The 27,041-nt window shown below is 39.0% G+C and overlaps 2 protein-coding genes across 7 annotated transcripts; one reads left to right on the forward strand and one right to left on the reverse strand.

Annotated features, from left to right (window-relative positions):
• The first annotated feature begins 9,635 nt into the window (after positions 1-9,635).
• LOC120723629 (putative ferric-chelate reductase 1) lies at positions 9,636-14,474 on the forward strand. 2 transcript variants are annotated; one of them, XM_040015206.1, is made up of 7 exons: positions 9,636-9,768; positions 10,334-10,433; positions 11,293-11,499; positions 12,215-12,325; positions 12,554-12,695; positions 12,844-13,026; positions 13,550-14,474. In XM_040015206.1, exons 2-7 carry the CDS (start codon positions 10,335-10,337, stop codon positions 13,600-13,602), a joined length of 795 nt encoding a protein of 264 aa, XP_039871140.1. In that variant the 5' UTR covers positions 9,636-9,768; position 10,334; the 3' UTR covers positions 13,603-14,474. The 2 variants fall into 2 exon arrangements, with proteins under 2 accessions (XP_039871140.1, XP_039871149.1); XM_040015215.1 differs by having other exon boundaries at positions 9,716-9,768; positions 10,317-10,433.
• Positions 14,475-15,362: 888 nt separating this feature from the next.
• On the reverse strand, positions 15,363-26,440 carry LOC120723607 (heterogeneous nuclear ribonucleoprotein C). Of its 5 annotated transcripts, none has more exons than XM_040015185.1 (10): positions 26,219-26,440; positions 23,321-23,429; positions 21,514-21,782; positions 20,114-20,186; positions 19,864-19,920; positions 19,735-19,767; positions 19,438-19,607; positions 18,834-18,947; positions 18,375-18,538; positions 15,363-15,985 (listed from the first exon to the last, which is right to left on the reverse strand). In XM_040015185.1, exons 2-10 carry the CDS (start codon positions 23,323-23,325, stop codon positions 15,881-15,883), a joined length of 990 nt encoding a protein of 329 aa, XP_039871119.1. In that variant the 5' UTR covers positions 23,326-23,429; positions 26,219-26,440; the 3' UTR covers positions 15,363-15,880. The 5 variants fall into 5 exon arrangements, with proteins under 5 accessions (XP_039871119.1, XP_039871110.1, XP_039871093.1 ...); XM_040015176.1 differs by having other exon boundaries at positions 18,375-18,541; positions 19,735-19,764; positions 26,219-26,437; XM_040015159.1 differs by having other exon boundaries at positions 18,375-18,541; positions 26,219-26,437.
• Positions 26,441-27,041: the final 601 nt, after the last annotated feature.

A 27,041-nucleotide genomic window follows, 5' to 3' on the forward strand; every position in this document is an offset into this window, starting at 1 on the left:
GTATGACTTGTATGTTTTAACAAGGTTTTCTTACAGAAATGCTCCAAATTGTTTTTTTTATATGACAAAAAAGCCAGTTTGACTTTGAGTCATTAAATTACAAAAGTAAAACACACCCTGGAACTGCGCCAGGCTGATAGAATAATCATGTGATACCTGTTCGTGTTCTTAAAGCTCACCTGTTACAGAGATTTTACAAACAGAGCACTTTAACCAGGTGTCGTTTCCTCCATGCCCATGCTCTCAGGTTTAATGCCGCTACATTTTAGTGATGGTACTTTGTTTCTGTGTTTTCACCACTGGTGTCTCAGTCTGTGTATAGTCATTGTATGTGTTTTTACATGGGTCTTTTCTACTCCTCTGGGCTTTTCATGAGTAAACAAAAAGAGAAAATGTCTGTTTTGTGTCCTTTCTGTTACACCTAATAACCTTGAAGCAGATGTCATGGATCTCACTTCCAAGTTAAAGTACAAGAGTTTCTAAGCTCACCGATGAGCTCTCATGGTGTATACCATAGCTACAGTGTTGATCAGATGGTTCAAAATAAAGTGATCGAAGTCGTTGCAGTTTACCAAAACCAAATTAAAAGCTACATTTCCATTATACAAAGCAGTGTTGTTACCGCCAAAAGCACTCTACATTTCCGTACAAATTTTACACACTCTTTCATACCTGAACAATTTAATGTGTAGACTGGAGGAACTGGGACCTATTGGGGGTGTTTAAAATGCCATCATATAACATCACCACTTTTAATAGATTGCATTATTTATGTTATAAACAGATCACAGTGGTTTGCACATTTGCCTAACAAAGAAAAGAGCCTTGGCTCGGCTCTGGGAGGAGATACAAATGCTTTTGGGGTTGTGTCAGGAAGGACATCTGATGTTGAAACAAGAAAAGAAAAATCTGCCAAATCAATCTATCCCCTAAAAATGTTGTGAGTTGAATGTGATGGGTCAATTAAAAATGATTTGTTAGTTAACTGCTAAATTATATATAGTTTAAATTAACTATCTGTTCACCAGCCTTTAATAAAGTGTCACGCTTCTGGGTCTTTGTGACCCAGCATTTTGAGTCTCTTGTGTTTTGGTATTTTATATTATGGTTTATGTTCTGAGTCCTTTGTTGGGCTGTTTTGATTATTTAAGTTATTATTATTGTTCTAGGTTCGGTTATGGCTGTTAAAGTTTTCGTTCTTCGGTTTTGTTATGGCTTCCCTGTGTTCCGTGTCTACTCTGTGCCGTTCTGTCCCACGCTTCAGGCCTCTGTTCTGTCTCCCCAGTCTCTGTTAAGTTTACGTGTTTAGAGTTCAATCGGTGCTTTTCATGTTTTACTTTGAAGGTCCGTGTCTCATATCAGTCTTTCTAGTTTTCTTTCCCTTGTCTCGTCCGGCCTAATCACTCCCAGCTGTGCTCTCCTTCTGTGTCGCATTCCCCTCGTTATTCCTCGGTGTATTTAAGCCCCGTGTTTCTCTTTGCCAATGTCGCAATCTCCTCATCCACGGCTGTGTGTTTCCTTGTGTGCCTCTCCTTGTGTTTAGTTTATATTTTCCCAGTTTAGTTTTGTACTGTTTTCCACTTGTGTCAGCAATAAAGCTGCCTTTTGAGTTCACTTTCTCACCTCTGTGTCGTGTGCAATTGGGTCCTTTCCCGCCTGCGCACAGCCGCATTATGACATAAAACCGTAAATTAAACATAAGGGAAAAGTGTTTACAAAGCACAATACTTATCACATGGTTTGTAACCATGTGATAAGCCTGCATTAACACCATGATGATCTCAGCTATTTTCTGTGGCACATTAAAAGCAACTCAGTGATCAAGCTGCTTGTGTTACTGTAGACCAGCTGAGTTCTTGAGAGGTCAAGTTAATAAGTAGAAGGCTAAATATGAACAGGATAAAACTTTTTACTGTCTTGTAAATTGTGGCTGTGTTTACTAAAGGAGAAACCGGTATGTTCTTATCTCAGTCGTTTATTTTATTATCGCAAAGGATTTGGGATCAGGGGTTGTTTTGTTTTTTTAAACGTGGTGTGCTGCTCTACAATGAAACAGAAGGTGTTACAGCAATTCCTGCTTCCTCTCTGGGAGGAACTGATTATTTTAATCAATTAAATGTCAAGTAGGTAGGAAGGCTATATTTAGTCATATGGAAAAGCACCAGTGTGTTTACTGAAGACAGCAGCAGCCTAACTCAAAACAGATCTGATTGCAGGAAAACTGGTCAAACGTGATGAAGAAAAGGGAACAGCGTGATATTTTTCCTCAATGACTAAAGGTTCTTTAGCTTCATACCTCGTGTTATTACACATAACAAGTGATCATAATCTCAAAATGAGGAAGAGTTTCAACATCATGACAAATGGAGAGAGTTTATGACAAAACAGTAAACAATGTGCCTATTGTTTCTCTGCTGCTAGTATTGTATAACATACAGTGTGAGTGTGTGTGTGTTAATGTTTTCTTTAGCCTCGACAAGATCAACGTGTTGCTAATAATGTGACTGAAGTGGATGTAGTATGTGATCTCCTTCATTTCTATTTCTATTGTAGAATAAAAGTTGGGGGCGTTTTTTCAGGCGTATATACAGTGGGGCAAAAAAGTATTTAGTCAGCCACCGATTGTGCAAGTTCCCCCACCTAAAATGATGACAGAGGTCAGTAATTTGCACCAGAGGTACACTTCAACTGTGAGAGACAGAATGTGAAAAAAAAAATCCATGAATCCACATGGTAGGATTTGTAAAGAATTTATTCGTAAATCAGGGTGGAAAATAAGTATTTGGTCAATAACAAAAATACAACTCAATACTTTGTAACATAACCTTTGTTGGCAATAACAGAGGTCAAACGTTTACTATAGGTCTTTACCAGGTTTGCACACACAGTAGCTGGTATTTTGGCCCATTCCTCCATGCAGATCTTCTCGAGAGCAGTGATGTTTTGGGGCTGTCGCCGAGCAACACGGACTTTCAACTCCCGCCACAGATTTTCTATGGGGTTGAGGTCTGGAGACTGGCTAGGCCACTCCAGGACTTTCAAATGCTTCTTACGGAGCCACTCCTTTGTTGCCCGGGCGGTGTGTTTTGGATCATTGTCATGTTGGAAGACCCAGCCTCGTTTCATCTTCAAAGTTCTCACTGATGGAAGGAGGTGTTTGCTCAAAATCTCACGATACATGGCCCCATTCATTCTGTCCTTAACACGGATCAGTTGTCCTGTCCCCTTGGCAGAAAAACAGCCCCATAGCATGATGTTTCCACCCCCATGCTTCACAGTAGGTATGGTGTTCTTGGGATGCAACTCAGTATTCGTCTTCCTCCAAACACGACGAGTTGAGTTTATACCAAAAAGTTCTACTTTGGTTTCATCTGACCACATGACATTCTCCCAATCCTCTGCTGTATCATCCATGTGCTCTCTGGCAAACTTCAGACGGGCCTGGACATGCACTGGCTTCAGCAGCGGAACACGTCTGGCACTGCGGGATTTGATTCCCTGCCGTTGTAGTGTGTTACTGATGGTGACCTTTGTTACTTTGGTCCCAGCTCTCTGCAGGTCATTCACCAGGTCCCCCCGTGTGGTTCTGGGATCTTTGCTCACCGTTCTCATGATCATTTTGACCCCATGGGATGAGATCTTGCGTGGAGCCCCAGATCGAGGGAGATTATCAGTGGTCTTGTATGTCTTCCATTTTCTGATGATTGCTCCCACAGTTGATTTTTTCACACCAAGCTGCTTGCCTATTGTAGATTCACTCTTCCCAGTCTGGTGCAGGTCTACAATACTTTTCCTGGTGTCCTTCGAAAGCTCTTTGGTCTTGGCCATGGCGGAGTTTGGAGTCTGACTGTTTGAGGCTGTGGACAGGTGTCTTTTATACAGATGATGAGTTCAAACAGGTGCCATTCATACAGGTAACGAGTGGGGGACAGAAAAGCTTCTTACAGAAGACGTTACAGGTCTGTGAGAGCCAGAGATTTTCCTTGTTTGAGGTGACCAAATACTTATTTTCCACCCTAATTTACGAATAAATTCTTTACAAATCCTACCATGTGGATTCATGGATTTTTTTTTTTCACATTCTGTCTCTCACAGTTGAAGTGTACCTCTGGTGCAAATTACTGACCTCTGTCATCATTTTAAGTGGGGGAACTTGCACAATCGGTGGCTGACTAAATACTTTTTTGCCCCACTGTACACTCACCAGCCACTTTGTAAGGTACATCTTAGGCTGTGGGGTTTAAATGATGCCCTGTTAGTACAAAGGGGCCAAGAAAATATCCCCTACACCATCACACCTTGCTTACCAGCCCGAGCCATTGATACAAGGCAGAATGGATCTAGGCTTTCATGATGTTTGTGTCAAATTCTAACCCTACCATCTGAGGGTCACACCGGAAATCAAGATTCATCGACCAGGGACCTTTTTTTCAGCCTTTTGTCATCAAATTCTGGTAAAACTGTGCAAATTGTTGCCTCAGTGTCCTGTTCTTAGCTCAAAGGATTAGCAACTGGTGTGATCTTCAGCTGCTGCACGCCATCTGCTTAAAGGAGTGACATGTTGTGCATTCAGAGAGATGCTCTGCAGAGCTTGGTTATATCAAGTGTTTATTTGAGTTACTGTTACCTTCCTACCTTCTCAACTTAAAGCCATCTGTCCATTTCCCTCCAACTTTTGGCATCAATAAGTTTGTTTGTTTTTTACCGAGAGACCTGCCGCTCATTGGAGATGTTTTCTTTTTTAGACTGTTCTCTGTAGACTTAAGCCATGGTTGACTGAGAAAATCCCAGCAGATCAGCAAGCAATAGGGTTAGGTTTATGTTATGTTTAAGGGTTAAAGGAGTTAATTAAAAACAAAAAAGCTCATAAAAGATGTAGTTTTTGGTTTATGTTAAACTTTTATTACTTACATACTCCTTTTACATTGTGGGCCACAGACAGCCCACTTTGATTCAAAAAACCCCAACAACAACAAAACAGACATTTCTATAGTTCACATTTTTTAAAGCTGTCCAGTTGAGTCTTTGCTAGACCCATTTTGGTCCCTGGGCCTTTTGTTTGACGCCCCCTGACTTGAACCACAAATTATTTAAGTAAGATATGTGCATCTGTGGTATTGACTATATTATGGAAACATTGTTTTTTAAACAAAAGATAAATGAGTTTAACTTTGTAAAAGTAAACTAGAGGAAGAACAAGCAGACCAACAAAATCTATTACTCATCTTTAGGAGCCAGCCCTGCAGTGTGTTTGATGAAGGGTCACTGCCACTTAAAGTTGTCTTAACCAAATGTACTTTGCTTAACCCCCTAAAGAAAAAGCGTATTCTGATGCCCCAACCGTAGCGATTTTGTTTTTCACAAAAGAGCTCCTTATTCTGACCATATTCAGGATTCATGGTCCACTCCCCTCCTGACCTTCAGAGTAAAAGCAGACTAGTACTTGACTTGCATGAAAGCAAATATATTTAAAACAGAATGATAAATGAAATAATACTCTTTCTTTTGCCCAAGTACATATAAACAGTTTACTGTAATCATTCGGCACTTTTTCCTAGATGGTGACATTTAAAAAATTTAGATGAATGATTAAATGTGAAAAAAGAAAAGAGAATAGTGAAGAAGAGTATTTAGTAAAATGAAGTCACATGACGTCAAATTGCAGCTGGGAATTTACCTTTCAAACCTTAAGTAGATCTCAGATTACAAAGGAGATATGGTTTGACCTTTTCTTCCTATACCAGCCATCCTGCCTCTGAATAGCTCTCTTAAAGTTTGCTTATCAGTTAACTTATCATTAAGACATAAGATTACCAATGGATCTGTACTCTGACATTTCTTTAGCCACTTAAGTCAAGTGTTCCTGGAGCCAAAGTGGGCAGATTAGATTTGAGGGAACAATACCACCACACCTGAATGACTTTTTAGTGCTATATCATCACAGACCATAAACTGTGTAAAATATATTTTTCTATACAATCTATGACAGAGACAAACAAAATTATATTTGAAAAATAGCAGATACAGGATGACATTACTATGGCAAGGGTTTCGCTCAGTGTATGTAAAAGGGCAACTTTACTTTTAGACAAAGAAGAAATAAGTCCTGTCAAGTTTAGAGGAGCTTTGTTATTGTCGTTACAATAAAATATGCAATAAAAAAAAAAATGTAGTAAAATTAAAAATGTTGACTTTTGGCTTGAAGTAGACTAGAAAACAACTGGGCCTCTCCCATGCTAGAGTCCCTTTTTGTATTCTCCCATCCCTGCCCTGACCTCATCCTTATAATCAACTTTGTGATGTATACATCACCTGACTGACATCCAGTACTGTGCAAACATTTTAGGCAGGTGCAGGTATTAATCGACAAAGTGCAGTGAATGAACAAAAGAGAAATCTAAATCAAATGAGTATTTGGTGTGACCAACTTTTACCCTTAAAACAGCATCAATTCTTCCTCACACTTCTGTCCCTTCGTGTAATCCCAGACACACTCGATGATATTGAGATCAGGGCTCTGTGGGGGCCATACCAGCACATCTAGTACTTCTTGTTCTTCTTTCCACTGAGGATAGCTCTTAATGACTTTGGCTGTATGTTTGGGGTCGTTGTCCTGCTGCAGAATACATTCGGGGCCAATAAACAATTATTTATATTTCTGAAAGCATTCTTTGTTTGCAGCATTTTTCACACCTGCCTAAAACCTTTGCACAGGACTGTAGCTTCATTGTTTAGAAAAGGATTTGTAATTTACATTTAAAATGTCATATTAATCAGTTTCGCTCACTGTGTAGTTCTGCACCACTGCCAGTATTTTAAATAAGTTTATCCTGTAGTTAATGACAGGACAAAGTATTGTTAGTTACCAAAAAAAGAGGCTCGAATTTCATACTTGGAAACTGATAAACATCAGCCACTGGTAGCTTATTTCCTGGTGCAAGGTAAATACTGGCAGATATTGACAGTTGCGCAGTCTACAGGTACATTCCCAGTATTAGGCTGTAAAAACGTCTGTCTGTCTGCCTGTAAGTCAAATTACATTAATTCAGTTTTATTTTTTTCAGTACTAATTCTGTATAACAGCGATAAGGTTAAGACCTTGTTATGCAATCCAGGAAAATATTATTTGATCCCTTGATGAATATTGGAGAGAGACAGAAAATCAACAACAGCAAAATAAAAATAAAAAATCCAGAAAAAAACATATTATGTTACACATTACGTAAAAAAAATATTTTAAATAATACATCTATATAAATTGATATATGAATCTACTAAAGATGCAGACGACTTCCCCACACTGAAATGCCAACAGGCAGGGTCATGTTCTGTAAAATCTAGATGAGAACAGCCAGAATATTGCAGCTGGTTCGTGGATGTGTCATCCAACATGATAATGAATTAAACCGCAAAAGCAACAAAGGAGTGGCTAAAGAAGCACTCTAAGGTTATGAATTGCCCTTCGCCAGTCTCCAGACCTCAAGCCTATAAAAATCTGTGGGGCCAAGCCAAATAACAGCCAGGAAACTTAATGGATTTAAAGAGCTTCCGTAAAGAGGAGTGGGCCAAAATCCCTCCCAAGATGTGTACAAACCTGGTGACCCAGTACAAAAAACTACAAAGACTGCAAATAAGTTTATAACCTTTATGTAATGTGTTTCTTTCTGGGTTTTTGGTTCATACTTTGTCTCTCTCTTCGGGAGATCAAATTAAATATTTTTCCCACTGTATTTAAACCCTCTACTAACTCCAAAAGCTTATAAGTAGACTTTCAATCTAAGAATTTTTAGTTATATTTAATTTCCACAAATTCAATCTAAATTTGCCCTCAAAGATGAACAAATCTGTGCCCTTTATGGTTTTCACGTCAGCCATAAAAGCCTGCTATCCACAGTGTGGGAAATAGTTTATATTCTCTGTAAGAATGATGAAGTGCTAAGAAGAAAGAAGCTGTTTTTGTTAAATAACACAAGCTTCATTCTAAGATTTAGTTTCAGGATAAACAATCACTCGTTCTCTTACAATAATAACTTATGAAATGTGACCCTAAATGTAGGAATGCATATGGTTATTGTTAAGGCACAAAGACACCTTTCTCATTCTTTGTAAAGGGGCACATTTGGCTGGAATTAACTCTTTACTTTGCAGCGCATGCAGGGTGTGGCGCCACAAAATGTGGTCTGATTCTCAGAGGAGACACTCCCACAAGCCTCTAAATATGATTTCAGGAACCACAAAATATGAGGTTTTTGTATTCAAAGTGTGATTTCGGCAAAATTAGTCTGGATAATGTCAGCAGTTAAATGCGCCTATTAATAAAATATTTTAAAATCTAACCAGCTATCCATTTTCTTAGCTGTTTATCCAATTAACGGTAACAGGATGTTATATGATGATCAAATTTGGTCTATGAAACCTTTCAAAATCCAACTCACTAAGTCTTTCACAGGGGAAAAGTTTGTGACATGGACAAAATCATATGAAGACCAATGAACTGCTCATATGAAATGATGTCCTATGTAAGATCATATGGACTGGTACTAATTCTAGATCTTGGACTTTTGTCAAATTTACTTTTTTAATTATTCTCTTTCTTTTAAAAGTCACACTAAGCAGGATGAAATCATCCTAATGGTAAACAGACTCATTCTTACACTTTGCTACTCTCCCAGACCACTCAAAGCACTTTCTACAACATGCCACCTTCACTTTCTTCTATGCTTTGTAAGTGCTTGCTACCTCACATTCACACGATGGATGCATCAGAGAGCAACTTGGGATTAGTTTCTTGTCCAAGGATATTTGGCATGTAAACTCAGGGATCAAACCAACAACCTTCCAATCAGTAGATGACCTCCCCTCCCTCCTGAGCTACACCCCATGTGACGTAATGACACACAAAGACTTCCAGAAACGAAAAGGAAATAAAGAACACAAAAATGCAAAAAGTGTAACTAAGCTGACAGGAAGGTCAGATCACGTTGCCACTGTGGTTACGCCACAACATTCTTTATAAAGGTACCAAATAATCTGGGTGTTTGACATCGTCTCTAACTCCTTAAAAGGGAATTGTTGTTTTCTTTGGGGGGAAATGTTCCTTTACAGTGCAAGTGAATGCTCAATATTCCACTTCTCAGAATAAAGCCCTATAAAGTTCATTCTCTGTGTTTACGTGTATTTGCTGTGTGTCATTGACTTTACCGGCAGTAAAAACCACTTTGAATCTGCTTTGTTTGAAAACCCATACACTAAGAAAAGAAATGCAAAATGATGTTTTACATATTTATGAAGTTGCTTATCTAAGCCCAATTTATATTACATTGTTATTTTAAGGAGAATCCAATGTGAGAACAATCATACAAACAGTCATACGATGATTGCGATTAATTAATTAATATTTGACTTTTATTTATATTTAATTTAGCTCAGCCAAACTATCTTCTCATGTGTGTTTTCTTTATTTCACAGTGTATTTAGTGATAAGCAGTAAACTTTGAACCAAAGTAACCTTGTGAGTCAACCCCTAACAGAAAATCGGAAAAGAAGAAAAAACCAAGGACATTAGCAAGGCTTGCTCTACAGAAACTGCTTTAGTAATGCAAACAACTAACCCACACCCAGGCAGGTACACAGGTGTATTCTTATCAAGCCCCGCCCCTTATTTAACAAAAAGCTACTTCCACATTGCTCCATCACCAGAACTGCGGATCATCCCACAGAAAGCAGAAAACAATCCTTCAACGCAGCATTTAAACTTCACAGCATCGAGTAAGTCTCTCCAAACTTTATTTAATTACATTTTAGATTTGGATTCTCCTGGATGCCTGCTTCATTTGTTTTCATTATCCTTTAAAGCATAATCAGGTTAATTATGAGAATTCTAGAAATACTATTTAGATAATCTGACAATCGATTTTTAGTTACACAAAGAAAAAACAAACCCTGGAAAAGAAAAGGAACGATGCTCTGTTTTTAAATGAATAATTATTCTGTCAATATTCCAGTCTGGATAAACCATAATGTGTTTTATTACCTTTTAAAGGACTGACTGTACTTAGTACATTTGTGTATAAATGTGTTTTCAGCCCTGTGGACTTTTTTTCTTTTCAGTTTATTTTTTTTTTACAACCTTTTTACTTAACTGTATTTTAGAACAAAACATTTTGTTATAAGTGCATCTTTTACACACAAATTTTGAATTTACAAGTTGTTATAATAAAACTGAGGTAGAATGTAAAGGAGCTTAGTTTGTTCTGAAAAAAAAAAAGTCTGCAATCTCATTCTTATCTGCTCTTCTCTTATTTGCTCTCTCACTGTTTGCTTTCCTGGAAAGAATGGAGCGAGGCCTGAGCCTGCTGATTGCCGCAGTGATGCTTTTTGTGGCTCCGGGGGTCCAAGCAGCAGACAGCTTCTCATTTGCCACTAATGCAACGGTTGGTTTATATTTAACTTTGCCAGCACAATACCACTGTGACCATGGTGATTTACACAGATGGAGTGCATTTGTTAAGCATACACTTTTACATATTTAGGAGCTGAAATGAGTTTTACTGTACGAAATAGTGTCAGAATTTACTGCTAATTTTGTCTTTTTAAGTTAAGCATCTACAGCGTGAAATAGAACAGCGCATGGTTAGCTTGGTTAAACTTTTATTTATATTTATACATTCTGAGAATTATTATTATCATGGGAGAAGAAGAAAAATGCTAGTGGGTCTAAAAAGCAGGGGGAGTGCCTTGAGCATTTATCCATAATAATAGCCAGCAGGAGGAGAAGTGAAGAAGTCTAATTATATAAAAGTCTATGGAAAAATGTCTCCCCATCGATGAACTCAGTAAACGCGTTTCTTTTGAGTTCACGATCTCAGATGCTAAGTTATGACTAATTTAATACATAATGAGGTCAGATCTACATTAGAGTAAAAGAGCAGGTTATGGATTGTGTAATGGCGGTTGCAAAAATGTTCAGAATGAGGCTCCAACATGGGAGACGAGAATCGAGATGGGTGTGGTGGCTACTGCCATCTTTTACATACAGTCTAACAGTCACATATGGCTAAACAGTGGCTTTTATAAATCATATAATTAATGGAATTTGTGTGATTTATACATTTCTAATTTTTAAGGTAGAGTTTCATTTCCCATAAAGCCTTTAGTAACCTAATGTTAACTAATAGGAGCTGTTCCCAGTTCATGAGCTGGGATGCTATTATTCGTCAAAATGTTGACACAGAAGTTGAAGCTGCTAAACTGTCATGTGACTTGGATTATGCTCGTGTGTCTCTCTACTAGGTAAACATTACAAATACAGGTTGCGGGATGAGTAAGCTGTGCATACAGACCCCAGACAACTGTGACCCTGCTGGGAACAGCAGCTGTTTCTTTGGATCAGTGGCTCCAGGCAGCACTACAGCTCCTAACGGCACCGAGCTGATGTTCCAGCTCAGTGGGAACTCCACTGGGTACATCGCACTGGGGCTCACCGCCAATGCAACCCAGGTACCACCGCACACAAAACCAGAGCGGTGATTAAGTTTAACTTAAACCAAAATGTTAACCCAAAACAATTATTTACTGAAGAGTTATACTTATTTACACGTTACCTTTTCAATAATTATAACTGATTTCCTATGTTATCAATTTCTTTTTTCAATTAATTTCATTCAACTACTTTTCCATTACCTAGCCATTAATCCTCTGACAGGAAATGTTTACTCACTGTCAGAGGATTAATGAAATATTTGACGTTGGTACATAATGAAAAAAACCCTTAAATAATAGGGTTGTGTTTGGAAATGGGCATTGGTTTCCATTAGTAAATATCTTTAAAATATATCATGTTCTAAATATAGATTTAATAATCCAAAAAACGTTCGGTCATCTCAGAGACAACCGAGAGAGGTTTATTTAATGAAAGCCACCACCTTGCTTAGTCAAATATTCACACCAGGATGTGAAACCTTCACACCAAACTAAATGTAAATACTGCTGTTAAGGTACAAGTGTTAAGGTACAAGTGATAAGGCCAAGTTAAGGATAAGGCACCTAGGAAATACTATACCAAGGTTAATCAATTACATCTGTGTTTCTATAAGCTCACACAGACCTGCTTATGTGTTTATGTCTTTATTGGTCCAGGCCAAAGTAATGAGTTAAAAGTGAGACCAGTGAGTTAAGGAAGTATATAACCCTTAAACTGCTTGCTCTTTTTCAGGGTACCACTGCGCTTTACATCTGTGCTCAGAACAGCTCTAACAATGCTTCATTCGTCTTCGCGGCTCGGCAGAGAAACAACACCAACAACGCACTCTCTACATTTGATTCGGTGAGGCTGTAACTACTTTTAAAACGTATCCAGATAAACATCACCAAACAAGCTGAAACAGTTGAACGGTTGACAGATGATCAGAACACATTCCTAAAAGCTGCTAACCTAAAAATTATTTAATGCATACTCTGTAATTCAGTCATCAAAGCCCTAAAAAAACACAACAAAAAGTGGGTTTTTTAAAAATGTAATACTTTACCTGATGGTCAAATTGTTTTTTACCAGACTGTGACAAAGATACGAGGCCAGGTAGTCAATGGAAAGATCCAGTGTGAGTTCAGTGTCCCCAATTCGAATGCCACCAACACCAGGAGCGCTGATTCTACCACTTATGTTGTCATCCTTGGGTCTGGACCATTGAATGGAAGTAAGTCCAGTGAAAGCAGCCTTCAACTGTAACTTGTTGTCTATTCTTATCAACATAAATACACACGTTAGATGCTACATTATTTGTGAAGCTGTAAATGAAGGTTAAATTGAATCCTCATCACTATTTTCAATGTTTTATTCTTCAGGCAATTTTGGGGCCTTCACAGCTAGCAAAACCACCGATCCTCTGAACCTCGCCAACCCAAGCGCCAATGTTGCAAACGCCACCGCAACCACCACCGCCACCAACGCCACCACCGCCACCAACGCCACCACCGCATCACCTTCTACGACAAAAAATTCAGCCAGTGGCGCTCTTCACAGTCATGGTAAACACCACACTCACATTTTATTCTGAGACTGTAGATTTAGGGCTCAATGGGATGAAGATTCACAGTTCACAATACCCAGTTCTGAAGCTTTAGTTACTAAATATTGTTTAATAAATTAGTTCATTCTACTATGAAACATTTTAGAGTTATAAGTAAAAGATAGTGGTGAAGAAAAAAAATTAGTTTTCCAAGTAAGTAATGTATAATTTACCATAGATTAAGGGGACAATGAAAACTATGTATAAATCAGCTACATTTAGAAACTGCTGGAGCCATTATTGGACTTCTGGCCCTTTTAATGGAGCAAATGCATGACAATAAATTTGCTATACAACAGAAAGAGCAGGGATAATATGTCATTTTAGCCCATATTGTCCTGGCTGAATTTTTCTTTAGCAATGACTATGATGCATAATTACACTTTGCACCATGTGGTATTAAAGATATCTTAACTTTAACCAGCAGAAACCCTGACGGATGTTTTCTGAATAATTGCTTTTTTGTCTTTTCTCCCTGCCAGCTTTGACACTCCTGCTAACTGTCCTCATGCTGTTCGTCCTGAAGACAGCCTGAAAGAGTGCAGAGAGGAAGAACCTGTGACCCGGTGAAGATGACTGGTTTGCAAAGCCAGAAAATCTGAGTGTCAAGCTATTTATGACGTGTTTACTGAACCAATAGTGAAATGTTTTATGTTTCCTTTGCACTTTTTGTATCTATTGAATTTGAAGATGTTATGTTGTTCAGTTTCAAAGTAATTGTGTGGATTTAGGCACCAAATATATAAATATATATATTTTTTATATTCATGCATGTGACTTACATACACACACCTACAAGTAAGCATACTTAGACAAATGGCAAGATGGTTTTGTTTAACAGATATATGTACTGATTGTAGATTATCTTTTAAAAGATAAACTTACTGAAACTGAAGCTAATTATAATAAAGTTAAACTATGGTCTTATCTCATGAGCTGCATCTCTGGACACGGTACAGTGAAATCAACAAATCCTATCCCCTAAGATACAGTGTGACAATCTTTCCTGGTGGTGATGAGGGTGTGACTGATGTCTAAATGAACCTCATCTGGTTAAATCGAGAGACACACGGTACTGAATCTCTCAAAACTGATCACTGCAATGTCATCTCGTTTCCCTCTCACCGCCCTGTTTTGGCTGTGAGAAACATCGGGTACATCCCCATTTTGTTACTTGTATGTTCAGTGCATACAAGTAACATTCTGCACAAGCTGATAACAGCTGTTTATGATTGTTCGTGGGAATCTCAGTGCATTCATGATATACAGCATGATGATATAACTGCATAACACACTGATCTCATAAGAGAAAAGATGATTTGTGCAACCTGTAGCTGCTAGCTAATTTATATCTGCAGTGCCTTAAATAAGCTATAAGATATACATAAACAATCAAATACAAATGCACTCTGTGTTGTGAAGGATGTCCAAATTCCCTAAAATGCATCTTGAGACAGCAGGTTTGCCATTGCATCCTTTGCTGAAGTCACTTCGGTAACCATGGCGAGAGTGGCGCACTGCTTATGACATCATGGCAACTTCATTTGATTTTGATTTGCACACTTAAGCGCTTATGGTCATCTGACAGAAACCATAAAATACCTTAGTTGGCTAGAACAAAGCAGCTGTTGTGCTACGTGTCACAGTAACAGATGCTCATTGCACAATTTAATAGGCACACCTTGTGTTGTATTTCATTGGAACTACTTTTGCTTGTGGGCTTGCTCCAAGTCTTTGTGGCACAAATTGAGTATCACACTGGAAACATTTGAATACTGTGAACTTGAGCACTTGATCTCATCTGGTTTCTTTGTTACACACACACTATCCTGCCGGAATAATCACATTCTGACCCTATAGTCAGAATGTAGCAGCCCAAACCAAAACTGGTAATGTTTCCCCCCATGTCCTGTTGTCCAGTTTTCTCAGATCAGTTTTTAATCATAGCCTCAGTTTCCAGGAGTTGCACATGATTTGTTCTTCTGCAGCATGCCTGCTTCGACTTATTGTGCATTCAGAGAGCTAAAAAACTGTATAACCTTTTTCCAATCCCCCACACTCACACTGATGCTTTAACTGTGGTTTTCAACTTCATGTTTTTCTACTTTAGTTCCCTCTTCCCTTTGAAAATATGCTGAAAATGCTTCTGACTACACCAGGAAACCCTGGGTTACTTACTGAAGTGATAACCATGTAAATGGGATTCATGACATCTAAATTAAGCAAAGCCAGATAAGGAACATCTCTGTAGTGTCAATACAAAAGATCCATGTCGAGCCAAACAAAACACAAAAGCAAATTCAATATTTTATTGCAATTTATTCCTTTACAGTTTAACTGAATAGTATAAAAACTGACAGTAACATACAGACAGACAAGGCCAAACTAATTCACTGATGAGAAAAACAAAACACACTGAAGCTAAAAACGTTTGTTTTTGTTTTTTTTTAAACAGAAATTTTCGCCCTCACATTAAGACATGTCCGTCGAGCTGTCGTCTCTGAGAACATCACCAGTCCACACTCGTGCCTTCTCTTGAAGACAAGTAACGACGCTGTAAAAACAAAAAACAAACCCAAACCTACAACTAGTTCCTGTAAATAGGGGGTACCGGATGACGGGCAAGATACGCAAACAAAAATCTCCTTTAGGGACATTATGACAGAGTGTGTGCACCATGCTTATGCGTGTGTTTATGTGCGTGTGTGTACGTGTTGTTTTTTTTCCTATATCTACAATATTAGAGTTAAAATAGGAGTCCGATGTCCTTCTGGAAGCTGCGACTACACCGCATGCGGGGCTGTCATCTGTGCCTACGAGTCTTCGTCTCCATTCACGCTGTCACCATCATCGTCTGCTTCCACGTGCTCGCCTTCCTCCTCTTCCTCCTCCTCCTCATCCCTCTCTTGACTTTTCACCTGCAGACAATTTAATAAGTGATGAAAAAATAAATCATATTCAGATATTTCAAAAAACTAATTTAAATAAATCTGAAAAAAAAAAAAATCATGAAGTTTATCTACTGCATTGTTTTGTTGATCTAAAGGGGTAGTAATTAAAGCAGCAGGTGAGGTTGAAATTAGCACATCAAGAAAGCATAAACACCGTAAGCAGAAATTAACACTGCTGACAAAGCATCATCAAGCAACATCTGGGACTGAGAAGGAAGCAAATGCACAAGTGGTTCCTCTAAACAGTTCCTCTGGAAGTCACATGACTGTGGCCTTCTACAAGTACAGCACAGTACAAAAACTAGTTTGGGCGTCTGAATAGTTCCCCCATTTAAAACAACTGTATAGCAGTGTGTTTTGTTAAGGGGTGCCACTGATTTTTCTGACAGAAATTCCAATTTGATTGGCTTTTAGTGAACTCGGGAGTGTAATTTATATCACTGCACTGCAACATGACATGAAGGGATGCACATAGAAACTAACTGTAACCACATTAATCAAACACTAATCTAAGTGTGTGTAGTTACTGGGTGTGTGTGTGTGTGTGTAGCTGTCTTGGGTCGCTTCTAATTGATGAAAAGCACAAGAAAGCAGGCAAAGATTTAGAAAATCAATGTCTCAAACCTGAGACGTTTTGTGCACAGTGTAGACTAACTACAGCTTTTTATGAATTGCCAGTTACATAGCTTCTCATTTAAAATTTTAAATCGAATAACTGTGAAACCCTATTTAACCCCCTGAAGACCTACTAGGAGTAACCTTCGATGCACTTCTGAACTGAGTGGACTCTCATTTCAGACCTATAATGGAAAATGACTGGGTCTGCCTCACAAGTTGGGGTGGACTACGCAGCTATCCTTGGGAAAAACATGGAAACTATACTAAAATTAGCACAACGACAGGTGGCATCAATGCTGCAAAGATGCACCTGACGAAAAATCTCATCGCTTTTCTGTTCGGTCTAGACACCAGATTCAGATTGCATGGGTTTTAACAAGGACAGCAATAGAAGTCGGAGGTAAGCTAATAGTTGTATTTCAGTCAGAGCAACCTTTTGTGCAGATTTGTAAACAGGAAAAAGCACTTTTGTGTAAGATATGGAACAAAAACATCCACACACATTTAAAACTTGGTACTTGGTTTTTCTAAGCTTCCATTTGAGAGATACTTAGGCATGATGGCACATGGAACCATTAACTCGGAGGGCGAAGGGGACAGACTTGAGTTGGATCAAGTGAGCACTCACTGTAGCTTAGCGGACTTAAATCACATGAATTCCAGTTTTAAGGTAATGAGGAATGAATGAATAAAACCCGATGCCATAAAATTTCTCAGAAAATGACTTCACATGTCAGCAGTTTGAGAAAATCTGAAACATGAAGTTCTTTCTTCTTACAAATAAAATTTGCTGTCGGCTCTGATGGAGGCAGACGCATCTCTTCCTGCTTGGCTTCTTATGCCCTTGTGTAATCTTGTCTAACTTTATCCCAGAGAGTCTCTCAGTCTTGTTCTCTAAAACCTAAAGAATATGGATTTGATCCACTGGCCCCTGAACACAAGCCTGGGTTAAGGAGAGCCCGAATGTCCTGGAGGGACCTGCTGGATACACGCTGGATGGGTGGTAGAAGTGGCACGTCGTGTGCCTGGGATTCCCGGGACTGTCGATTGAGGACATAGAAGATTTCTACCTATTCTGAACCATAATAACAGGGTTCTTGCCGATCGGAGCTGGCTTGGCCCTGGCTTATCGAAGACTGAAGAAAGCGGTTAGAGCTGTTCAAAACCCCACAAGGCTGGCTGCTATGATCGAAGCGATGGGGCGGGCTGTGAGTACTCAGACTGTCCTTATTGAATGCCACATGGATAAGATCTTGGAGAAGCTTAGCGGGAAATTGACAGACCTGGTGACCAGTGAAGGACATTTAGACCGGCTGTAGCATTGGAGGCAGCTCGTTCGCACTAAACCAAAACATCATTTCTCTCATTTGGCTTCCCATGTCGCTAAAAGGCCCATCAGGCCGGCTGGCTGAAAACAACAAAATCTTCTCCCTGATAATCAGACTGTTGTGGGTCTCTGCGCACATATCCTTCCAAGGCCACCTGCGTAGGCTGCGGACTGCTGACTTTCGCTTAACTGGTTGAAAGGACACCGGATACACACACGCATGTACACTGACACAGATACGCACTCGCCCACCCTCACCCATCCCAAACGTGTCTGATGCTTGATACCACACGATGCACATGGCAGGTCTGTCCAGTGCTGGATTTGAAATTTGAATTTGAATAAAAAGTCCCCCTAAAAAACCCATATTCATTTATTCCTTTTCCCCTGAATACCATTTGCAAACCTCACCTCCTCTTCCTCCAGCAGGTCTCCCTCCTCTTCCTCGTCGTCCTCTTCTTCATCAGAGTCATTCATATCCTGGTTGTCCCTCTCCCTCTTCAAGCTGTCATCCTTCTTGTTGCTTGGGTGTGGAGGTGAAGTCACCTCTCCTGGCTCTGGTTTCATACTCTTACCTTCTGCCAAACACAAAGGTACATTCATGACCCGTTATCTGTTCTATTAAATGAACTTAAAGGCTACTCTGGGAAAAAATATAATAAAAGCTAGAAATCTTTAGAGGCTGTTATAGTTCATTTTCAACAAAAGCAGGCCATTAAGGCTGTATTACAGCTGTGAGAAAAGAATGTGTGAGATCATTCTGTACTGTAGGTTTTCATTTACAGGCCATCTGGTTAAACACGGAGGCATTTATTGCTGAGTTTTACCTCACTCAGCACTCCCCATTAAAACATGCCGTGTCCCTCCTACCTGACTTCTTGCTATGGTCCCTCTCCATACGCTCCAGGCTCTCCAGGAGGTCATCCACTTTGCTTTTGATCTGCGTCAACTCTCTCTTGATGGTCTGTAGCTCATCCACTTTCACTGTGGAATGGGGGTGGGGAGTTAGAAAGCCTTATTCTACAACGAGGGTACATTTTGAGAGTTGCCCCCCGTATCAAAGGACGTGTATAAGGTTACTGAAAGATTATTATTTGGCCCAATGTTTAAAGTAATTAGGAAAATGTACAACACAGTGGGTTTGGTTTGTATTGCCAGCAATAAGTCTGATAAGCCAGATGCTAATTAAATGTATTTAGACCTTTGTAAGTGGCCGATATTGCTGCCGGTACTTATGGTTGTGCTGGTGCATCATGTGTTAGTTATTGTGCGGCCATACAGTCACTGCCCAGTCTGTAGGCCTGACTGAATAACCCTCTGTAAATCTTTACAAAAGCAGATTTATGCAGGATGTTGATGATGATAACAGCACCAACAACAACAGTTTGGTATTCAGTGAAACTGATCGAATTTAGGATAATATACTGTTGTGCTGAAGTTCCAGACAGCTGCATGGACCAGGTAGCCGACTCACTTGTTCTGGATGAGGAAGTCCTTTGACTGCTCTTGGATGAAGAGGAAAAGCTGCTTTTGGTCCGCCGGCTGCTTCCTCCACTAAGGCTGACCCGCGGGCGTTTCGACGGGATCACAGCCCGTGACAATGGGGGAGGAGGAGCAGGGACACGGGACGGGTACGAGTACATTCTGTTATCAAACAAGAGGTTTTAAAATTTTTTTTAAAATGAATAAACATACTCTGTGCTGAATATGAGAACAGAGCAGTGGTAGAAGTGAAGCATTACTGCTTTTTCTAATCAAATAACATTCATACCCATTTTTGAGTGACATCTTCAAGCATGAACTGCTGAACAAACAACAAAGCATGAACAAACAACAAAGATTGGCACTGTGCGTGAGTGTAAAGCACTCATCCATCGTCCATCGTCAGGGATCTACTCACCTGTCATAATAATCTCTCTGAAAATCATAATCGAGGTCAAAGGAGCTGCTGCTGCTGCTGTGGAAGAACAAAAGAACAGAAAGCTTGTGTTGAAAAATATGAAGACTTGCTGGTATCACTGCATTCTTTCTTTTCTCTAACTACATCAAGTTTTTCCTTTAGTGCCAAATCAAAAGTCACTTATGCCCTCATCAAGAACAGTGATGGGGGCATTTCTGGCTTTCTGTTCAGGTTTGCAGCTGATACTTACCTGTACATGTCTCCAGCGGAGCGTTTGGTGCTTTTTGATCTGTGCGGTTTGGGTTCTCCAGCCAGGTTGATGTCTGCCAGACAGTTACATTATACATTAATGCACAAACCCATTGAGAGGACAAATAACTTGAAACCAATGCTTTAGAAGTTTTTAACAATGCCACGAGTCTCTCTTCAGAAAATAGCAGGTTTGATGAAGGTTTAATTTTTTTTACTAGAGGTTTGCTGTGAATACACTTTTATTAAATATTATATAAACATTAAATATATTTATAAATATTTTTGTACTGTAGTTAACAATAGTGCTGCTGGCACTACATACTTCCCCGCTTTCTCTTTTACAAATAATAATGGCACACATTTGTGAGTGAGAAGTTTGGTGTTTCTTTTGACAAGTCAAAATGAGTCAAAATTAACACAAAATGGATTTTATGTTACATTTTTCCTCAAATGTACTTCAGGCTTGCTCGTGCCTACGGCTGTTACCACTGGAAACATTTTAAAAGGAGATTAAAAAGAAATAAAATTAGAAACATCAAAGTACTTTACTTGTCTAGTTCCTTCATTTCTTTTCAGAGCAGTGAGACAATGTGTAAAGCAATTACACTCTTGCATCCCTTGAGTATTGTAATCTATCACTATCAGACTTCATTGTTACTGTCACTGAGTGAGTCTTACGAGTCATCTCTCAGTTTCATTCTCACAGCCAAGGGACCCTCATTAACCTGTATTTCAGCTCATCTTCTCAGGTAGCGAGAAAATGAATTCACATGCATATTTAAGCAGAAATGTTTGAAAATCATTTGTTTAAAATAAGCAAATTATACCTAAACATTCACACTTGTTCACACAAAACAACAAATGGATTACGCAGTGTTGTGGAGCAGCAGAATGACTGGATGCATACAGACGACTAGTCTGAAAGCAAATTGTGATCCAGCTCTCACGCACCAAAGTCTGCACTGCATGTAGACTTTTTCACTTCTCAGTGAGAAACCTCTTACACCCAGCAGTTAAACTTTTAAACTGGGAAATGTGTGTATATTTTATGGTGGCAGATGGACATATTACGATTCCTGCCTAACAACATAAGTTTTCTGAGTAAAAACAAATGAGACTAAATCTTAGCTCCTCCCAGGGTCTAACCAGGAAGCCTAACAAGCAAAAGATCCCTGCTTTGATCTCAGGAGACACAAATGTCTTTGAGGTTGCGTCAAGAAGGGTGGGGGAAAAACTTATCACTTATCAGCCCCAGCAAACAAACAGTGACTGTTTAAAGTGGTAACAAACTAAGAAGGTTCAAACAATGAGCTCAGAAGTTCAGTTTATTTTAGTTAAATAAGACTATAATAAAGAGCAAAATCCTTTTAAATGAAAATTCAGAGACTGAGCCCTCACCAAGCACTTGTCCAACAATCATTCTCCCATCCTCCCCGGCGACAGCGGATCGGGCGTTCCTCTCATTGGCGTATTGCACAAAGGCATAGCCCTTGTGGACAGAGCAGCCTACGATCTTGCCGTATTTAGAGAAGATGGCCTCGACATCTGCCTTGGTGACCAGCAGCGTGTTGAGGTTGCCAATAAAGACCCGCGAATTGAGGGAGCGTGGGTCGGTCTTGTTGGTGACGTTGCTGGCGCTCATCAGGCTGGAGGAGGTGGGCGAACGACTGTCAGGAAGACACACAGACACATATGCAGCCGATTTAGTAGCAGGATGAGAAATATCTGACCCTTTGAATGGATCCTGCGTTTGCCGAGTCACAAAGCAAAGTGTCAAGGACTCATCAGGATTTCCTGAGAAATTAAGTTTGGTTACCTGCATTTTTCTACAAATATTTTCTTATTCTACAAATTTGAAACTGATTAGATTCCAACCAGCTTCCATGTACTTAATATTTGAAAGCTGCATCATTTCCTCTTCATCTAAAAGAAATCCAAACTGATGGAAACAAAGTCAAGCACTAAGACCACGAACCATGTGATTCTTCAACTGTGATTTCCTGGATATAAAACAAATTGTCCTCTTAAGGGCTTTTAGGCATAGCCAAAGACAAATCTTGATCAAAATATCTGGGTTTAATTTATTAACAAACAACATTGTTATCTAATGGCTAGAAAACCCTGTTTTCTGTCAAGTAAGCCAAAATCCACTCTTTGCCTTTAAAGTAAGCAGTATGCCTCCTGCTTAGGTGCCCACTAAAGGCTCATTCTAACTGAGAAGCCTGTTATTTATCACCTAAAATAAATTATAAAGTAAAAAGTTCACAATGGACTAAATCTAACTGTAGCAGACATTTAAATCATTTTCAAAGGAGCATTTGTTTTAGTACTTTTAAGTAGTTCTGTCGTATAATTTTCATGTCACAAAAAAAAAAGAGAAAAAAGTTTAAAAGCAAATTGTAAAACATGCAAACAAACATCTGACAACAACTGCAAATCTGCATAATCAAATTTAAAAGGACTTTGTTTATCGTTTATCTTGTATGGTTTAATGCAAAATATTTTCACAATAACATTTACATTTAGCAACTAAACGTCCTCTTCACAAAGCTTACAGTCAACACCTCCAACCACACACCCAGGACAGAAAGCTAGACCCATGGGAAGTAGTGACATTTGTTTCATACCAGAAATCTCTAATTCTAATGCCTGAAGTGCTTGGGGCTCTGAGTTGAGTAATAAAACATAATAATCACAAAGACAACAACAACAAAATGACAACTTTGTTCCTTCTTCCTTCTGAATTTTATGGTATGCCTGTCAGTGCTTTCATAATACATTAAATAAGGGGTGTGCGTTTCTTCAGAAAAGTAAAACAAATATTTAACTAAAATGCACGATTTTGAATAAAAGAAACTAGAAAAAAAAAAAAAAAACTATCACTCGCCATTAATATAATTCATTTACCTGTTAATGGAGCCCCAGCTATGCCAGACTTATTTCAATGAACTAATAACCTGCAGTACAGGTGTAGAGCTTTAGCTGTAGATACAAATACAGCTTCTTGTAGCACTGTAATGCTGCCCAATCCTCACTGAATATATGTAATCAACATTTTAAGTAAACTATATAAGCAAGTGTGTGAAGCCCATTGCTCAGTGTGTGTAAAGTCTGGAGAGGGGCAGTAAACATAAAAACAGTTACGTGGCATTAACATTAACCCCCTGGCTGACAGAAGAGGGGGTTTTCATTCATCATCACTCACTCCATTGCGTCTGTGTGCAGGGCTGTCGTCTGCCTGATGTTTGAGACTGTGGGCTGGGTTCAGTTTGGGCTGGTGTCTCGACCTTCACCTTCGCCCCTGGCGACTTATACTGAGGTGACAGAAAACACACCTCGGTCAAGCTGAGCAGGGTTATCTTGTACGAAGCCTTACCTGTTTGGAGTGTGTGCAAGAGTCAGTGATGAGGCAAATACAGTTAGACAGCTAGCCAGTATGAGACTACAAGTAGAGCCTAATGCATGTATACCTACTGCAATGTCTAAGGCTGGGTGAAGTGTGAGAATACAGAACAGAACCAGACACAAATTGAAACCTGGGACTGCAATCAATCGACAGAAAGTGCACTGGCTTAGCCCGCATATGCTTTGCTAGTGTGTGAAGAAATATGGGTGTAGTAGCTTAGACATTTGTTTGCATTTCTAGATGCAGCCGAGATGCCAACAAGTTTAGCAAAGCTGGATGAATTTCAAAACACTGTGCTACGTTTGCTTTTATTTTCATTTCCTAGACAAACCACAAATTAATGCTGATTACTGACACAAAGGTCACAATGACTTAGATGGAACCGCTTGTAAAAACTAGAAGAGCAGGGTATTTACATATCTCTGAAATATTAAAATTTGGAATTTATCTAAGCTAAGGTTATTAGTCCAAATATGGGCAGATCCATTTATTAGTACTCACGGGGGTGCGTATGTGAAGGGACACAATACAAAGGTCAGCCAAAAATATATAGTATATAATCTGTTAAACACAAGTAGTGTTATAATAAAAACTCTGGAACTGGGAATTACATCAGCAGCAGGGGGAAATTAAAGGGAAAATTATATTTATTTAGAGAAGCTTTAAGGGTAACCAGAGATTTCATTATTATTACTAATAATCACCAAATTCAGAGATTATGAAATCAAGAGTGTAAATGTGCTTTTGCCATAACAAACAGTACTGTGGAAAAGTCTCGAGCCACCCCTGATGTCTTTATACTTTGCCTCCAAGAAGTCTTGACCAATAGTTCCCCAGGATCTCTGAAGGTCTTTCAGAGTTGTTCCCTGGACACTGGCAGCTTTTACACTCATTTCCAGAGGATTTTTTGTATGTTTGTTTGTGTCTTTATGAAACCACTTAACCCAGGCTTATAAATCAAAAGCATAGGAAAGGAACCTAACTCAAGTAACAGAAAACTTAGCAAATCTATGGAAAATGTAAAGGATAATGTAGTTCATTTTGCACCAATCAGGTGATTCCCAAAGAACTATTAAGTGAAAACCTGACCTATCTCCGTATGGTGTGTAGTGCTACAGCAAATGAACAGTATCTGAAAATCATATCCTTAAATTAGACATATATAAAGAGAATCCAGCAAAAACTTGAAACTGGATCTCAGAGGTTATCCATGTAGTGCTCACTGAAACCTTATCAAAAATGGTCTGTGTAAGAAGAGAGAAGCTATGTTTAAGGATGGGAAATGTCTGAGGTTTGCCAAATTACACAGAATCTGGACTGAAAACCAGGGGCAACAGGTCTTCTGAAGTAATTAATCAAAATCTCAAATTTTTGGTTTAAACCTAACCACAAAGGAGGTACAACAGTGCATGCATACAGCCATTTATAAAAACACTGCAGAGGCTCTGGGAATGTCTTAAAGAAGCCCGGAGAACTATTCCTGAAAGCTCCTTAAAAGAAATTCCAAGAAAACTTCCATGAGCGAACTCAGGCCATGTTAAAAGGTAAGTGTGATCATACCAAACAACTGAAATTTACAAAACGTTTTTGTATTTGTTTTTTTTTTTTTATTTATTTATACACATCATATTTTAATTTATATATTTACACATTTCAATAAATTATTGGCACGAAATAAAGAAATGAGTGGCGGTTTGAGACTTGTGCGCAGTATTGTATAATAGTGATGTTTAAATTTATTTTCCATAAGCTTTGTGTTTTCTCATAAAAAGGGTAAATGGAGTGAATGTGAGGGCGTGGATTGCTTTTGATACACATATACACAACCATAATACTGGTTCAGATGAAATGTTTAATTAATCAAATGTGTATTAGTAACGTTATGTAAAAAACTTAAGCCAATGGCACTCCAAACCGTTCAAACTCAAGAAGAAAAATAAAAATAAAAATCACTCTTCATCATGGGAGGGGGAGGGGGAAAAACACGAGGAAAAAAAAAAAAACTACTCCATAGGGGGCAGAAAAAACCCAAAGCCGAAGCAAAAAAAGCAAAGTCTAGGGATAATCAAAAATTACCTAAACCATCCACAACACACCCGCTTGGACCCCGACAGCGCCTTCAGCAGGCCTCAGAGTGAAACACAGGCCCTGACTGGCCTCCGGGATCAAAGCCGGCTAGCATGGCTAACGTTAGCCAACCAACAATTAAAAAGCATGAAAAAAAAGTATACAGCCATCAGACCAGTTCCTCTTTGTCTTGCAAAAACCAAAACCTGCAAAATTCTGACAAATCTGAAGTCGATAACGTGTAATCAATCATCAGGATGCTGCTGCTGCCGCGGTTATTAACATGCTAATGTTAGCTGGCCAGCTGGCTGAAAAGCGTGCCAAAAACCAGCAAGTCCCGTAAAAGAAAAGTCTTCACAATAAACACTACAAAAATACAGCTACACAAACTTGCAAAAAAGTGGACGAGACTGTTGCTAAGAGGCATCCAAAGCGTCGTGTTTTCTAAAAACCACAACCAGCGTTTGTGCTCTTTTTTTTTTGGAGGGGATGAGCATCTCCGAGGCCGCTAAGCCAGCTACCTCGCTAGCCAGCACATTACGTCCTGTCCAAAAAGCATCGTAGAAAAAAATCCAAAAAGAAAAGAAAAAGGAAGGAAAAATGAAAAATGTCTGGGAACAAAATACTCACCACGACCTTTACGAACAAAATGTCTTGCTTTCGGTAAAACCTGTCAATTTGTTACTTAGGTTGTCCTTTTGGAGCAGACCCGGTTCAGCCCCCTTAGCTAGCTTTCTTCTAGCCGCCGAGCTAACGCACAGAGGCGGTGGTGGCGCGGTCATTGACGGAGACGCTTGTTTTTTGTTGCGGTGCAGTTCGAGGAGGCCGGAATCGGTAACTGGTACATCATTTGAAGCACCCCGCCACTCTCACTCCAACTAAACATACTCACCCTCTTTCTTGGAGAAATCACTACGCACTCTTTTCAGAATAAAATCTCCAAAAGCTAGGACTCTTTAAATACGTTTATTTTTCTTTAGTTCTTCCTTTAACAAAACAAACGAAACCCTTTTGACCCAAAAGAGTAAATTTTTTAAATTCAAAATAACAAAGAAATTTTCTAGTTTTTTTTCCTCTAGTTGAAAAATGAATTATTTAAAACGTTTATTATGTTAATTTCTCTTTTCACCTTTTTAAAGATTATGTGATAAATTAAATGTATATTTGATAACTTATGGTTAATATATATTTGATAAATATATATTAAACAAGATATTTATGTTAGAACAGTGTTTAGTAACTTTTGCTTATCTTGCTGCGAAAACACATTCAGTGGTTTTTATTTTTAAACATTGGCTAACAATTAGACCAGTATGAATCATCTTTGTAACTGTGATTAACTCTGACTTTATAAAGTTCTTTTCTAATTCAACAGCCTCTCGTATTTGTCTAACGGGCCGTTTACTTACATTTATCTAATAGCAATAGGCCTCTGGTTTATTACCACAGCCGG

The sequence above is a fragment of the Simochromis diagramma genome, unplaced genomic scaffold (assembly GCF_900408965.1).
Source record: "Simochromis diagramma unplaced genomic scaffold, fSimDia1.1 OVJJ01000205.1, whole genome shotgun sequence".
Taxonomy (NCBI): Eukaryota; Metazoa; Chordata; class Actinopteri; order Cichliformes; family Cichlidae; genus Simochromis; species Simochromis diagramma.

Excerpts from the sequence above, each read along its gene's own strand:
- LOC120723629 (XM_040015206.1), top strand. The coding sequence starts at position 10,335 with ATGGAGCGAGGCCTGAGCCTGCTGATTGCCGCAGTGATGCTTTTTGTG. Across the intron at positions 12,326-12,553 it reads CACTCTCTACATTTGATTCG|ACTGTGACAAAGATACGAGG; the intron begins GTGAGGCTGTAA and ends GTTTTTTACCAG. Across the intron at positions 13,027-13,549 it reads TGGCGCTCTTCACAGTCATG|CTTTGACACTCCTGCTAACT; the intron begins GTAAACACCACA and ends TCTCCCTGCCAG.
- LOC120723607 (XM_040015159.1), bottom strand. Across the intron at positions 19,768-19,863 it reads CAGAGAGATTATTATGACAG|CAGTTCATGCTTGAAGATGT; the intron begins GTGAGTAGATCC and ends TTGTTTGTTCAG. Across the intron at positions 15,986-18,374 it reads ACCTGCTGGAGGAAGAGGAG|GTGAAAAGTCAAGAGAGGGA; the intron begins GTGAGGTTTGCA and ends AATTGTCTGCAG.